The 16,096-nt window shown below is 36.8% G+C and overlaps 3 protein-coding genes across 4 annotated transcripts; all 3 read right to left on the reverse strand.

The window, feature by feature from the left end:
• Positions 1-202: 202 nt before the first annotated feature.
• On the reverse strand, positions 203-1,771 carry LOC141434392 (homeobox protein pnx-like). The gene is made up of 2 exons (XM_074096814.1): positions 1,641-1,771; positions 203-1,115 (listed from the first exon to the last, which is right to left on the reverse strand). Exons 1-2 carry the CDS (start codon positions 1,671-1,673, stop codon positions 480-482), a joined length of 669 nt encoding a protein of 222 aa, XP_073952915.1. The 5' UTR covers positions 1,674-1,771; the 3' UTR covers positions 203-479.
• A 4,151-nt stretch (positions 1,772-5,922) lies between these two features.
• On the reverse strand, positions 5,923-10,983 carry LOC141434393 (homeobox protein Hox-A3-like). Of its 2 annotated transcripts, none has more exons than XM_074096815.1 (2): positions 7,440-7,658; positions 5,923-6,725 (listed from the first exon to the last, which is right to left on the reverse strand). In XM_074096815.1, exons 1-2 carry the CDS (start codon positions 7,470-7,472, stop codon positions 6,168-6,170), a joined length of 591 nt encoding a protein of 196 aa, XP_073952916.1. In that variant the 5' UTR covers positions 7,473-7,658; the 3' UTR covers positions 5,923-6,167. The 2 variants fall into 2 exon arrangements, 1 of the variants encoding a protein (XP_073952916.1); XR_012452055.1 differs by lacking the exon at positions 7,440-7,658 and adding an exon at positions 10,479-10,983 and having other exon boundaries at positions 6,636-6,725.
• A 457-nt stretch (positions 10,984-11,440) lies between these two features.
• LOC141434395 (uncharacterized) lies at positions 11,441-15,868 on the reverse strand. The gene is made up of 2 exons (XM_074096816.1): positions 15,781-15,868; positions 11,441-13,174 (listed from the first exon to the last, which is right to left on the reverse strand). The coding sequence occupies exon 2, from the start codon at positions 13,148-13,150 to the stop codon at positions 12,128-12,130; it is 1,023 nt and encodes a 340-aa protein (XP_073952917.1). The 5' UTR covers positions 13,151-13,174; positions 15,781-15,868; the 3' UTR covers positions 11,441-12,127.
• Positions 15,869-16,096: the final 228 nt, after the last annotated feature.

Below are 16,096 nucleotides of genomic sequence, written 5' to 3' on the forward strand. Positions count from 1 at the left end.
AAAAACAAAATTGACCCAAAAAACACAAACAAGGTAAGCTATACCTGCCTATAAAACCGTAATAACAAAATGGATTCTCGGAGCTAACGTGCAACATACTCGTCAAACAAATAAGGCCGATAAATTATAAAAAAAACCTACATACCAGCAGCATCATAGCTTGGGTGCTTTAGATAAGAAGAAAGAAGTAGACCAAAACAACTTTAGTGTTTGACGTAATAAGTATATATTTAAACATTAAAACATAAAACATTAAGTTGACGGATAAAATTAATTCAACAAAACATAAAATTAATTACATACTGTCTTAAATAAGAAAAGAAAGAAAAGTGAACTAAGAAACTATACAAGAACAAAATATTAAAACACTAAAAATATACTTTATAAACAAATGTAATTGGAAGCATCCTATGAGTCCCAACTCTGCTTGCCATCAGATGACCCACCTAGCTTGTCTCCTATTTTATTAAAAATAACCCTCAAGTAATAAGTTTAAACTTAATATAAAATCTGTCGTCAAATTCCGTGAGGTACGTGCGCACCATCCAGTCTATCCCGAAAGATTCGGACTGTTTCTGCACCTCCATGCACTCTGCCTGTTGTTGTAGCACTTGAGCTGCAGGCGGTAGCTGCGGAATCAGAGCCAGACTGGATGTTGGCACGCACGACACAGACTGACGACTGGAGCTCATCAAACATGGGGAGGTCGGCGGCAAAGAGTGCTGATGCTCTGCAGGACCCACGAGTACAGCTGGATTACCATTACACGGCTGTGGCTGCTGCAGAGACTGTGCTGAATCCTGAGTTGCCGGGACGTAACCTTTTTTGGCTCTCATCCGTCTGTTTTGAAACCAGATTCTGACTGATTTCTCCGGCAACCCCAACTGCGCAGCCACTAAATGTTGACGAGTACGGTTCGCGAAGTTGTTTCTACGGTAAAACTTTTCGAGAGCGGAAAGTTGCTCCGTCGTAAATTTAGTTCGCGTCCGTTTCGCCTTGGCAGATCCTATGGGTAGTTCTGAATGTTGTTGTTGCGGGTAATCACTCCTCCATTCCGCGTACCCATTGCGGATAATGAAGGGTCCCGACGTAAATCCCAGATTTTCCGGCAGGTGCTGGAATAAAAAAACTTAAATAAGTATATTCCGTAAAACTTAATTGTACATACCTAATAATTTTCTATAAATTTTGACTTTCAACTATCTTTACTTCTCTCAGCCAAAAGGGTGCTGTTCGAACTATCACGCAACTGACTGACCAAAGAAGGGCACCGCTTTCTTAGGGCAAGCATTAACTCACTCGGGTGCACAGCTTGGCGCCCGCGCGTATGTGCTCGTTTCATGTCATCTAATAAGCGCTGCATAAGGCGAGTCTTTGCTCTATTGAAACAAGACGCCGCGCAGGCGCCCGCGCCGTACACTCGCGCAAGTCAGCAGAGACCCTTATGACAGCTTAAAAATAACTGACGTTGTATTCTGAAAACTTAGCTGATGCACTGCGTATCGTGATAGTGCAAAAAGTATTCTAATCCTACCATCGTAGTAGCGCACCATACGGTCGCTACGCTGCGTAAAGCTGACAAGAACACACACGTAGTAAAAACCACTTTGAAAAATTCTGTAGGAATAAATAATTCTTACCAAGTTGTTGTTGTTGGAGTAGCAATTTTCCATGTTGAGTGGACAAGTTAAATTGTGTCAGGTATTCTAGCTGTGCAATTGCTGAGGTCCTTATGGCAAGTGATGTCTCCATAGGCTTACTCGTGTTTTATATGGCGGGTTTGCTATAATAATTGCTTTTGTAATTAGCTCGCAGTCCCTTCTTTCATATTTCTATGTACGCAAATCGAGTTTTTTTTTTCACTAATTAATTTAGTAATTTGTCGTTTGACTCATCTTATTGTAAATATTATTATTATTATTTTTCATTAAAAGGCATGTTAACAACGAGCACAAGGTTTTAGTACCGAAGGGTTTCCCAGAAATAAGACCAATGAGTCATTTCCGAGATCCCCAAAATATATACAAAAAATTGCTCATTTAAAGGTATAAGATTTATATAATAATGCGATATAACAATTACACTTGCTTTTAAAATTTAGTAAAAAAACTAGTAGTTGTTGTAGGTCCAATCAGGCCGATAAAAAAAATCGGGTTGAATGCTCAGGACTCAGGACCTCAATTGCCATGCTAATATACTTAGCACGTTTACTTATAGCCAAGAGATACATATTCGAATCCTGCCTGGCGCTACCAAAATACTTTTTTGTTTACGTTCGTGTACTTGCGTACACTAAAAGGTTCCGACTTCCGACGCATGCGTTAATAATCTCCGTAGTTATATTCTTTTAATTTAAAACGTAACATTTTTGTACGTAACGTAACGTAACATTTTTGTAGCAACCAAGATTTTCCTGATTTATCAAATTTATGTCTTTCCAAATTTATGTAGTTTGTGTTATAACAAGTACTAACCTACGTTAATGAGAAATTGTGTAACTTTTTACTAGTAAATGAGTAATTTTTAAAATCTGTTTTGTTGTTCCACTGATCATTTGGATAGAAAATAAACAAATAAACGAACAAACAAATATGTTCCCTTCTTCATTATATTGTTATATTTGTTTATATAAATAGATAGGTAGATAAGTGACCACAATGATTTTAGGTACACTTTAGTTGCTACAAATATATTTAAAAACCGGCCAAGTGCGTGGTGGGCCACGCGCAGTGAAGGGTTAATTATTAATTAACTCTTGGCTGTAACAAAAATCTGCACTTTTAAGCATAATGTTATAGAAACCTATCTCTAAATCGGAAAATAGTCCTTGCAACTTAGATTTTTTTTTCATGTTTTTACTATCCAACGATACCTAGGGTTTAAACAAAAAAAAAAAACATCCAGACAGACAAATATTGGCGTCAAATTTATAACACCCCCTTTTTGCAGCGGGGGTTAAAAATCTGAGGTGCGTACCTCGAATCAAAGCCGCAGGCAAAGGCACTAGAAGATAAATACCTATCTAAGAGCATTCAAGCCCTTTTTGTGGTCATTCTAAATATAACAACTAGCCGTTATTCGGGACGCCGTCCGGTTAGAATTCGTTTATCGCTATCCCGCGGGAACTAATCAATTTTCCGGGATAAAAACTATCCTATGTCCTTCTCCGAGACTTAAACTATGTGTACACCGAATTGCATCTACATCGGTTTAATTGTTTTAACGTGATGAAGTAACGAACAAACATACAAACAGACTTACAAACTATCGCATTTATAATAATAGTGGGAAAGTGGGGTTATAAATACATACAAACAATATAATAATAATTCCTCATTTTACCACATAAAAGTAATAAATAAAAACTAATACAGTCAGCTGCAGAGCTGCGCCTCTGATTTTATGCTTACTTAGTACAGATAAAGAAGCAGGAAAAAAGATTAAATTAAATATAACTATATCACGCAAATCAAAAAAAAATAAAAATTCACTGGCTCTGTGAGCTGTGCACCTCGCAAGTCTAGAGTCACGAATTTTTATATTTTCAACCGCCATAGCTCATAGGTAAATAAAAGTCATATTTATTTATTTACTGCTTAACAAATAAAAAATAAGTAGGTAAATACTGACTGCAGCCGACTAAGCTTAGTTTCAGTTTTCTACGCTTGAAAAATTAGACTTGCACTTGACTGAGAAGAACATAAAAAGCTAGTCTTAAATCATGTGTATTATGATGCTCACTGCCAATTTAAGGGTGATAATGATAAGGAAATACTGTCTACATGTACCAAATGGGTTTAATTTTTTTATACCTAATTATCTTTCTAGCGGAATTCAATTAAATTAAGTACTTCAAATTAATTTCAACTTTTCTCGAATATATTATTTTAATGCACGTCACAAATATTTTTTGTTTCCTTAATTGTTTTGTAACGATAAAGTTCATTTCAAACATTTGGTATTATGAAATGGTCAACGCATCCCATAGACATTTTAGTGATTAAAAACAAGTTATATTCCTAAATACGATGTTTGATTTCGATAAAGCTGAGGCCGTGTTGTCTAACGCGCTAACGTTTGCGATCGCATTCACCATCTCTTTCTACCGTAATCCTACACCGTGTGGCAGAGAGAAAGAGGGCCTCGAATTACAGTGGCACAGTAGGAAGCAATCATAATGAGCCTAGTACATTTCCATAGTAATGTATGTAATGGATTTTTATAAAATTTAATTTCTAATGTTTAATTTTTTTTTAATTCATTTGGTAATTACACGGCGCATAAGATTAAAATCTTGCAAAATAAATTAAACGCACTTCTAGCGGTTTGATTGACTGCCTAGCAATGACGTCACGCGGTAATGATAATGACGCAACCCCATCGAATGAATTAATTTTATTTTAATGCTATTACTTATTACTGATGGCTAATATGGCAAAGGCTTGTGAGCACTGACTACGCGATCGCGATATGTACATTGCATCAAAAAGTTACATCTTGGAAATTCCTTAACAAAAACATAATCATTTCAAACACTAACTCCACTTGATAGATGCCTATTAACCCTTTTCCAGGCTTAGTGCATATAGCGACCCATAAAATGTATACCTTCTTAAATTTATAATGTGATACAAAATCAATTGAAGTCGTTTAAAATTATTATTCATTTATAAATTTATCCCTCATACCTATGTGAAACCGCGTAAAACTATGATTTATTTTGCTATAGCGTATCTCAACTACTTAGTAGGGCCTGGAGTAGAATTTTAGTCGTTTCGATTGAATTAGTAATAGTTGATGTATATAATATATTAGTTGAAGCCGTAAATAAAGATTGAATAATTAAAACCGTGGTGGCATAGTAGTTTAATCTATAGCCTTTCAAGCAGAGGATCGTGGATTCAAACTCCTTCTCTCACCTGTGAGGTATTCTAAATTCATGTGCGAAATTACATTCGAAATTTACCACGAGCTTTATGGTTAAGGAAAACATCGTGTGGTGACAAAATCTACTAAATTTACAAAAAAAAACGTATCTTTGATGATACGGGCCGGCGGGTCCCCCAAGTACCTATGGCTTATCTAACGTACCTACCTACCTACCTAGTCTATAACTATTAGTGTTGTAATGATATTATATAATATAATATAATATAATATAATATAATATAATATAATATAATATATATCATATAATATAATATATAATAATATTATAAATGCGAAAGTTATTAAATCTGTTTGTTTGTTTGTTGGTTTGTTTGTTTGTTACTCCATCACGTCTAAACGATTGAACAGAGTTAGATGAAATAGGCTGAGGACATAGGATGGTTTTTATCTCAGAAAATCGTAGTTATAGTTCCTGCGGGATAGCGATAAACGAATCTACGCGGACGGAGTGGCGGCCAACGGCTAGTCTATAGTAATTAGTATAACATAGATAAAAAAGCTTTAGAAATGACGAAGTGGTACGGTTAAGCGTAAACATCGTATCTCAACTAATATCATAAATTACTACTTCGCATTTATGCGGACAGATATGTCCGTCCGTCTTTTCTGCACACTTGTGGCATCGTGCAGCAATCGCGAACTTTCTACAGATATGATGATCAACGTAAAAAAGGGCTTTTCAAGTACGAGTATTATTTGACAGTAACTGGGCGACTGGGCCGGACTGGGGTCCGCTCGAACTAAAACTCGGTAACCAGCGTTTTCCCAGAGATAATACAAAACTAAATCGTTTTTTTTTTATCTCCGAAAACCCCTACAATTGCCCATTTAAAGTTCTTAGAGAGATTGATATATAGATTGCAAGACAGATGACAGATATCATATTTATATTTTTACATAAATTAAAAACTCGCTTCATGAAAACATAAAAACTAGGCTAATTAATAACTTATAATGGAATGCGACCTGGGAGGAAAATGATACCAAAAAAATTGTAGGTTTGACATATAATAAGGTTTTATTCAATTTTATTATATAAATGTTAAAAAATATAACGAAAAAATGGTTCACTTTAAAAAAAACACGAAGGTTTGCACTCAGATTGTAAAAAAGCCAAGAGCTTAAAGTAATCCCTGAGAAACTGAATGATGCGCGTCAGCATTATTGCTGACACGCATCAGGTGACCCACTTGCTTGTTTTCTCCAATCAAAAAAAATCAAGTGATAAGCTTAAACTTGATGTAGGCACTGTCATCGAACTCGGTGATGTACTTGCGCACCATCTGGTCTATTGGGACATCAATCGGTAGATGCTCGAAAATTGGATGTTCCTGAGGAACTTGAGGAACTGGCGGTAGTTGCTGGAGCGGATTATTGGACCCGCAAGGATGCATGTGCTGGGTCGAGCCACCAACACAAGGGTAAGCTGGCAGCAACCGCCGTTGTGACAGTTGTAGGGACTGTTGCCAGGATTGTATTGCCGGGACGTAGCCTTGTTTGTCCCTCATCCGTCTATTCTGGAACCAGATTTTCACTGTTTCCTCTGGCAACCCCAATTGCGCAGCCATCTGTCGCCGACGGTTACGGTCCGCGTACTTGTTATCATCAAAGAACTCTTCCAGACCCAATAGTTGCTTGGTAGTGAAGACTGTACGCGACCGCTTCTTCTTGGCTACAGGTTGAGTGGGTGCCTGTTGTCTGTTCCCACACCATTCAGTGTACCCGTTGTATACACTAAATGGTTTTGGTTCTTGCGTAGGAACTACCGGAAGAGCCTGGAATATCAAAAAACTTAATTAATGATTTGCCTAAAAAACTTATTTAATTCTACCTGCGCTATAAATTACGAATTGACAACTATTTGAAAATGCTATACCTACTTGTTAAACTTGTCCTACAATATTTTGGATGTAGATTAAATTCGTGAACAATTAAGTACGTTAATTACGCCTTACAATTTTTTTAATAAATTTTGAAAAGGACGTAGTTTGTATTTTCATTTACATAAATTATGGGCTACACTTTTAACTTAAAATCGAATACAGACATGTTGCTAGAAGCTTAATAAAGTGGCTAAGACAACGATAAAGCCTTTGAACTAAAACGAAAGAGTATGTTCTATATTTACTTCTCTCAGCTAAAATGATGCTGTTCGAACTAAGTAGGGCCTGTACTAACTCACGCGCGCGTGCGAGCTCGTTTCATGTCATCTATGGAGTAGCGCTGCGTGAGGCGAGTCATTGCTCTATTGAAACTCGACGCCGCGCAGGCGCCCGCGCCGTACACTCGCGCAAGTCAGTAGAGGCCCTTATGATAGCGTAAAAACAACCGACGTTGTATTCAGCAAACATAGCTGATGCGCTGCGTATCGTGGTAGTCCAAAAAGTATTCTAAGCCCATCATCGTAGTAGCGCACCATACAGTCCCTACGCTGCGTAAAGCTGACACGAACACACGCGTAGGAAAAACCAAACCAAAATAATTCTTACCAAGTTGTTGTTGTTGGAGTAGCAATTTTCCATGTTGAATGGACAAGTTAACTTGTGTCAGGTAGTCTAGCTGTGCAATTGCTCGGAACCTTTTAGCAAGTGATGTCTCTATAGACTGGCTCCCGTTTTATAAGGCGGTGCTAAATAATTGCTTTGGTAATTATTTAGCACGCAGTACATTCATTCATTTTTGTATGTACAAGTACGCAGAACGTGAGTTTTTTGATTTTCTCTAATTAATTCATTAATTTGTCGTTTGACTCATTTTGTTGTGAATATTCAATGATTTCTTATTAGGCATTTCAACTCCAAATAAAGGGTTTTTTTTATATGTGATGTAACATTTACACATGCTTACAAATTTGGTAAAAAACTAGTACTTGTTGTAGATCCAACCAATGGATCGTAGATAGAATATTTGGAAATAATTCCGATCCGCATTAGCGATCCCTTCAAATAGCGAACCTACTGTGTTAAAAATAAAGTTGTATTAAATACTTGTGATGTATACATATCATTTAATAATATTGTAAATCTGTTTAAAAAAAAAATACCTCGTTGAGTTTCTTGCCGGATTCTTCTCAGCAGAGGTTTTTCCGAACCGGTGGTAGATTTTTTTTTTGACATTCATAAGTGCTTGTTATAGCCTAAATTGAATAAAGATATTTTGACTTTGACTTTGACTTTGACTTTGAGAACGTAGGAATCTTGACTTGTGTATAATAGTTGCGGTGGACGGCATAACAAGCCATAGGCATTTGTAAGCGATAAAAAAATTCGGGAGGATTGGTCGGGACCCCCATAGCTCAATTGCAATACCCCTGGTGTTGCAGATGTTTATGGGCGGTGGTGATCTCTTACCATCAGGAGACCCACTTGCTCGTTTGCCATCCAGTCGAATAAAAAAAATAAAAAAAATCGCCATGCTAACATACTTGGCCCGTGAATTGTATTGTTTAGCCAAGAGATGCATATTCGAATCCTGTCCGGCGCTACCAAAATTATTTTTCGTTTACCCGTTAATTAGGGATAATGTTACTTTTTACTAGTAAAAGAGTTATTTTTAGAATCGGTTTTGTTCTTCCACGGATAAACCTTACCTAGATAAAAACAAATAAATAAACGCACAAACAAACAATCTATTGTTTTATTTGTTTACATCCATAAATTGATAGATAGAGTGACCACAATGCTTTTAAACACATTTGAGTAGCTAAAAATATATTTTAAAACCGGCCAAGTGAGTGCCGGGCCACGCGCTGTAAAGGGCTTATTATTAATTAACACTTGGTTGTAACAAACAGTATTTTGCACTTTTAAGCATAATATTTCAGAAACCGATCTCTAAATTAAAAAATAATCCATGCAACTTATGTTTTTACATACCTATTTAAGGATACCTAGGGATTAAACGAGCAAAAAAAATCATCCAGACAGACAAATTGAATATTGGCTATAAACTTTTAACACCCCCCTTTTTGCATCGGGGGTAGATCGGGGGTTAAAAAACTGAGGTGCGTGCCTCGAATCAAAGCCTCCCGTTCAGGTAAAGGCACTAGTAAATATCTACGAGAAGGCAAGCCCTTTTTGTGTTAATTATAAAACAACTAGCCGTTACTCGGGACGCCGTCCGCGTAGAATTCGTTCGTGCGGGAACTTCATAATTTTCCGGGATAAGAAATATGCTATGTCCTTCTCCGAGACTTAAACTATATGTACAACTAAATCGAATTGCAACTCAAAAATTTCGTGTTTAATGATTTTGACGTGATGAAGTAACGAACAAACAGACTTACAAACTATCGAATTATATTATTAGTGTGATAGTGCGATTAAAAATACATACTTACAATATAATAATAATTCCTTATTTTACCACATTAAAATAAAACTAATAAATAAAAACTAGTACAGTCAACTGCAGAGCTCGTCTGATTTTATGCTTGCTTAGTACAGATAAAGAAGCAGGAAAAAAGATTGAATCAAATATAACTATATCTCGCAAAACTAGCACTTGTGATTATTTTAAAAATTCACTGGCTCTGTGAGCCGTGCACCTTGCAAGTCTAGTCACGAGTTTTTATATTTTCAAGCGCCAAAGCTCATAGGCAAAAGTCCTATTTAATATTTACTGCTTAAGAAATAAAAACTAACTCAGAAAAAATCGGGGCCGGTCACACATGCAAATACTGACTGCAGCCGATGAAGCTTAGTTTCAGTTTTTGAAAAAAGAACAGATCACTCGATATACGAAAGCGTTTCGTCTTAATTGAATAATAAATACTTCCCAAAATTACTACTCCACGCGGACGAAGTCGTGGGCAAAAGTAAGTCTATAACTAACGATGCACCGCGGCATCGTGCGGGTGTAGTTTTGAAGAGAAGAAGGTGAAAAAGTAAAGTGCCTTTGATTATAGACCTTAACTACTTTTATTGCTTTATCTTATATCATATGCTGTACTTATATTAAATTTTCAGAGTTAAATTCATTTGATGCGAACATTTGGAACTAAGCCGTTTTTTTGTGGCAAAACATTTCATTAGGTTCTAATTAAGCCAATTTCGCATAAATTATATACCTATTTTTTTCTATTACCCTTCATCCAATTATAAGAATATTTATTATATTGCTTTGGTTCCGATATACCTAGCGATCATTGTTAAATCTAAAAGCAAATTTGGAGTAATAAAAAAAAAATATCTTTAAATACTTCTAATGAAAAACACGTTTCTAATGCTTTTTTTCCTTTCCCGTTTATTTTTTGTAGTTGACTTCAAATTTCGAAGCCTACAAATAGTTATAATTCAACGTAGATAATAAGTGTACAATAAGGAAGAATTAGGCACTTTTGATCAGAACCTTGACATTTGATTTTTTTTTTAAAAGACAGCTAGGGACATTTTAGAACTTTAACCTCAAAGAATATTTGTATTTTTCTATTTTAAACAGAACTACATTTTTAGTTAAAAAAAGAGAAAAATGGAAATAAGCCCTATTGAAAAGATACTCCTCAAATGAAACATAAAGTAAGTACTTACTTGATTTGATATCCAGGCGAGTGCTGGCTGCTTGCGTCAAAATGCGGTAGGTCGATCTTGGATAGGCGAACAAAGTCACATTCACCCGAGCACGAATGTTCGTAGACGGATATGGAAAGGGAACCACTATACCCAACGGCCAACGTTTGGTTTATATAGGGTTAAACTTGATAAATTGCTAGCAAAGAAAACTAAACTCTGTGTATATTACTACAACTTGACGAAATATTCACTCAGCACAGGGATCTTCGTCTGCAAAGCTTTTAATTCTGTACACTACTTTTATTAAATACTAGACTTGATTAAAATACATGCAACACGATAAATTGCAAGTTGTGAGTAACTTCCTTTTTTGTAAATTTTAGTGGCATTTAGTAATAACTGCGTTATTTTGCCCTTCAGATTGCACGTTTTTTATAGACTAGCCGTAAGAGGGTAGAGTGATAAAGAAACATTTTTGCTTGAGTATGGTGAACCTACATAATCATAAAATAGCAATCTGAATGTTAAGTGAAGTATAAAAGTAAATATGGAATTGAATTTTGTTTGAGTACCTACCTAATGTACTATTTTAAGTAAAAATGAAATTGATGATGACTTAGATGATATCGGTTTTCAGGAATTTTTATTTTTTGTTAGTATTTTACAACACTTACCCCCTGTTTCACCATCCATGGCTTAAATTTATTTGACGGATAAATGTGATGCCGTCTCTGTTTGTTTTGTTCGAATAGACGGAGACGGCATCACATTTATCCGTCAGTTAAAATTAATCAATGGGTGGTGAAACAGCCCCTTGATGTGCAAGGCCAATCATATCTTGAAATTTTAATATGGTATTAGGACCACTAACATACCTATAAATATACAAGTTTGCAGCTTCCAAAGAGCTGTGCTAACTTCGTAGCACAAGAAAAATGCAAAATTATATATTATCAGTATCACCGCAAAAATAAACAAAGTTTGAAAAAATAAAATTTATTTAAATTTGAATAAGACCGCTTACGAATGTTAATTCAATAAGAATGGATAAATAACTTCCATGCTCCGTTCGCTAATATTCATCTGTGTAGCAAGGTGTTTGCGTTGGTTTAGCTTCATAAAGCGATCTTTATCTTATTCATTTCTAATTACGTTAATTGAATGGTTAAAGCCATTTTCAATCTTTTATATTTTTGACTCGCTTGTTTGCCACCTTATTTCATAAGAAATTCCCCAACACGAAACGGGACGATGAAGATCATGTACAGTCATCGGTATGATACAATCTCGACAACGACGAAAATACCGAAGGTAGACCTTCCCCGTCCGTGAGTTCCTGGCTTGGTCCGTGTTGCAAAAAGTGAAGGCATTGTGTTGTGACTGTAACTCCCATCAGCAAATTGTGCTGACGTTTGAAATGAAAACATAGTAGGTACTATTGTTGTTACATTTCTCCATGTCGGGGTCAGTACTTTTCATTTTAATTTCTTTCAATTCTTTTATAAGCCTCTTTATTTTTGGTACCATATTTTGATCCGTTCGCCGATCTTCCACTCTGGAGCAAGTTGTTTACGTGGAATGGACATTATAAAACGATCTTTATGGTAATCTGCTTCGAAGTTCATTGACTGATCTGTGAGATGACCGAAGAAAGGGGACGAATAAGTTCACGTCAGGTCATCGGTATGATACATTCTGGACAACGTCGAAAAGACCGAAGGTAGATCTTCCCTGTCTGTGAGCTCCTGGCTTGGTCCATGTTGCGAAATAGGAATACTCATGGATTCCTGAACAGTATCATTTACTACGTTTAATGTCAACGCCATGTTATGCGTTTCGGGGTACGAATGTTCATAGTTCATATCAAAGAATGAATTCGCACTGTAGTGTTCTGGTTGTGGCACTGGAGGCAATTCTTGCACTATTTGCATGGCGGCGGGATACAAAGGTAACTGGTTGTGAATGCTGGAGCTTGGCTCCGCGGTCAGTGGTGCCTCCATTTGGAACTCCGTATCATAAGCCACTGGAGAGTTCGCAGTAACTGGGATCAGAGTATTCGCAGAAAGATGCATTTGACAGCCATTAAAGGGCGGTGTCATTGGTGGCATTTCTTGACATCTTGGCATATAGTTAGCATTTAATTGTGAATGTGGATATTGGTAGGAATACGCCATGTCATTAACATAAGCTGGTGCCATCGCCGCCGATTCAATATTCATCCCATTTGGTACCCCATAATAATCCACTACAAGATTTCCATTATATTGAGACGTTGTAGCTTGAGGATTAGTGATGGTATTGTGAATGTAACTGTCATTTACAGATTGCGTTAACATTTCAAATGAGGGCATAGTGCTATCATCGTCACAGTTCTCCACGTGGGGGTCAGTAGGACTTTTCATTTTCATTTTCAAATCCTTCTTTTCTTTCATGCGCCTATTTTGGTACCAAATTTTTATGCTCCGTTCGCTAATTTTTAACTGTGCAGCAAGGTTTTTGCGTGGAATGGACTTTATAAAACGGTCTTTGCCGTATTCTGCTTCCAATTGCGTTAATTGATGCGTGGTAAAAGCCGTCCTCTCTCTCTTCGATTTTTTTGATCCTCCACTTGTTGAGGGTTGAGATTGAGGGGCTATTATACCATTCTGCCAATTACAACCGGGCGCTGAATTAAACTCCGAAGAATTCATCGCTATTATAATACTGTATAAAACCTGAAACAGAAATAAATTGTGGTTACATACAGTGTAGACAGGGCAAATTTTGGTCTCAGAAATCGAAAACGTTCCATAAAAATGGAGCATAACAACTAAAGGAGACAACTTTGTAATCATTTTATGGCATGTCTTTCTATATGAAGATATTGCACTACTCGCAATAAAGACATTTTGATTTTTGTTTTTGATATTTACATTTGTTATTCAGACTAGCTGTGCCCGCGACTTCGTCCGCGTGGACTTAGTTTTATCTCAGTCAGTTATTGTTTCGACTAAATACCGAATAAATACCTGTGATTGTGGACTGATCCCGATTAGTTTATCTAGACGGGTGGCTTTTCTATGACTTTTATCCCATTTTGTTTCTTATTCGCACGACGGGTTGGTGGCTTTCCAACGGCTTTATTAAATTTCATCACGAACGGACAGGAAACTCAACTCATGGCACCAGCCTACCATAGAAGGTAGGACCAGAATTCGGCGATGTGTGAGTGGCTGTCGTGTGTTGAAATGCGGTCAAACATAACGCGAGTGGAGTGGCCGAAGAAGCAGTTCAAGTTATTTCAAAAGAGACTGCGTTGGATGGCCTGCACGGAGACAGGTGCGAGTATATTTTGTGATGACCTTTTGATATGCTACTTCAATAAGAGAGTCCTGGCTATGGTGACACTCAGGTCCATTGCGGTGTCCGAATAAAGCACCGTCTGAACACTAAATCGGAGTATCGATGCTAGTCTCTTCTACTTCGTGAAGATGTCCTGTTCCCTGTATTCGCCGACAATCTCTTTTAAGAGAGCCAAGAGAACCAGGCGTGCGGTGCCCTTAACACCCTCAAACCTAAGCTGAACTTTATTGGATGTGCTTAACCACAGTAATAGAGGTCAACTCACGTTGGTTATTGCATTTCATCATAATCAGCCGGAAGATGTCCACTGCTGAACAAATGCCTCATGCTGAGTTGTCGTTCATTGTGGCGTTCTAAGGGTATCCACCCCGCCAGTGCATCCACCGGTTTCCCGCTATTTTCGCGATGTCGTCAGTCCACCTGGTGAGAGGCTTGCGAACGCTTCGTCTTCCGGTTCATGATCGCCACTCGAGGATTTTTCTCCCCCAACGGTTATCTGTTCTTCAAGCGATGTGGCCCGCCCAATTGCCACTTCAACTTGCATATTTTTCCAACGATATCGGTGTTTCCAGTTATGTATTTATTGCCCTACTTTTGTAAGACTCTACACTACGTTTGTAGTGTGGAACCCTATTTCGGGCGTGTCCGACACGCTCTTGCCCGGTTTTTTGTTTACTTGTGAACCGATCCGTTAATCCAAAAAAACTACCTACAATACATCAATGAAAACCACATTCACGTCGGTCAAACAATTCCTGGGATTAGCGCGAGCAAACCCACAAACAAACAAACAGACAGTAATTTTAATAAAAAAAAAACATTGTTTTGGGTTCTATTGCGCTTATAAATATTTACTACTGTAACAGTTTTTCGCAAATATTTTCAATGTAAAGTGCAGATATCAGCCAGTTACAGTTTTTTCAAAGTCAAAATATCTTTATTCAATTTAGGCTATAACAAGCACTTATGAATGTCAAAAAAATCTATCACCGGTTCGGAAAAACCTCTGCTGAGAAGAATCTGGCAAGAAACTCAACGAGGTATTATATAGGCATTTTATAATATGTATACCCTGAAATCAATCAAATTCAAAAATATCAAATTCTGATTGGTATCCTGGTGGATAGGCAGCGCGTCTCCGTGTGCGTACCTAACTAACTCACATGAACATGTCCACCTTCAGATGAACCCTATTTATTATGGCCGACAATATTGTTGTCAGCTCATCTTACGTTGGAAAATAATTTCTACGAATAACCCATTAATTGAATTTTATATTCCTGAAATCATTTTATTACAGACTCTTCGACAAAATTATTTAAATTGACGTATCTTTTTTATTTGTGAACCGATTGGAATGAAATAAACACTAAAATGTTAATCCACAGCAATGACAACACATCAGTGAAAACCGCATCCTTCTACGTTGAGTGGTTTCTAAGATTAGCGTGTGCAAACGCACAGGCAAACAGACAAACAGATAAACAGACAATAATGCTAAAAATCCCCCTAAAAGGCCCCTAGTAACAGTTTTTCACAAATATTTCCAATGTTCAGACACCGACATTCTACAGATTTATTATATATATAGAATAGATGCAAGAAGATAGATAAGATGTTGGCGGACGAGAGTAAATTATTTAAGTCATTTGTGTTGCAGGATTTGCTCTCGGGCCATAGGTTTATCTAGGTACACTTGCACTTGGAGAGCCTTGCCTTTGCCTTGAAAAACTGATTTTATACATTACGTTCATTAATTTATTTATTTTTACTTTTCTTATAAACTGTGCTATAAGAGATACTTCATACCAAATTTCAAGTTTCTAGAACAACCGGAAGTATCTACTCTGTAGGTATGACTTTAAATAAAAAGTTTAAGCTAGAGAGAGGACCAAAGAAATAAACACACACGCAAGTACAAACATACGCTCAAAAAACAACCCTACTTCGGCCAGTCGGTTAAACAATGATCTCTTACCGTGATCTGTAGAACTGCTTAAGTGAAACTGGGAGTTCGCAGCAGGTGGACTTGAGACTTTTTCTTGATGTCGGTATCTTCTTTGCGAATGGTCAGTTAAAAGTGACGGTCGAAGTAAAAATAGATCGCTTTTATACTGACTTAGGGCTAATGTTCTAAACAGTTTTTTTTTTGTTTTATCATTAATTTATACTACTATATTGATACACAAATCATTTACTTAACTATACAAATATAATTAAGAGATAAGTTGTTTGACTGTTTGTTTGCTTGTTTGTGGGGGGTAGGTAGCAGTATTATTAATTCTATGTGTATA

This window comes from Choristoneura fumiferana, chromosome 13 (genome assembly GCF_025370935.1).
Source record: "Choristoneura fumiferana chromosome 13, NRCan_CFum_1, whole genome shotgun sequence".
Classification (NCBI taxonomy): Eukaryota; Metazoa; Arthropoda; class Insecta; order Lepidoptera; family Tortricidae; genus Choristoneura; species Choristoneura fumiferana.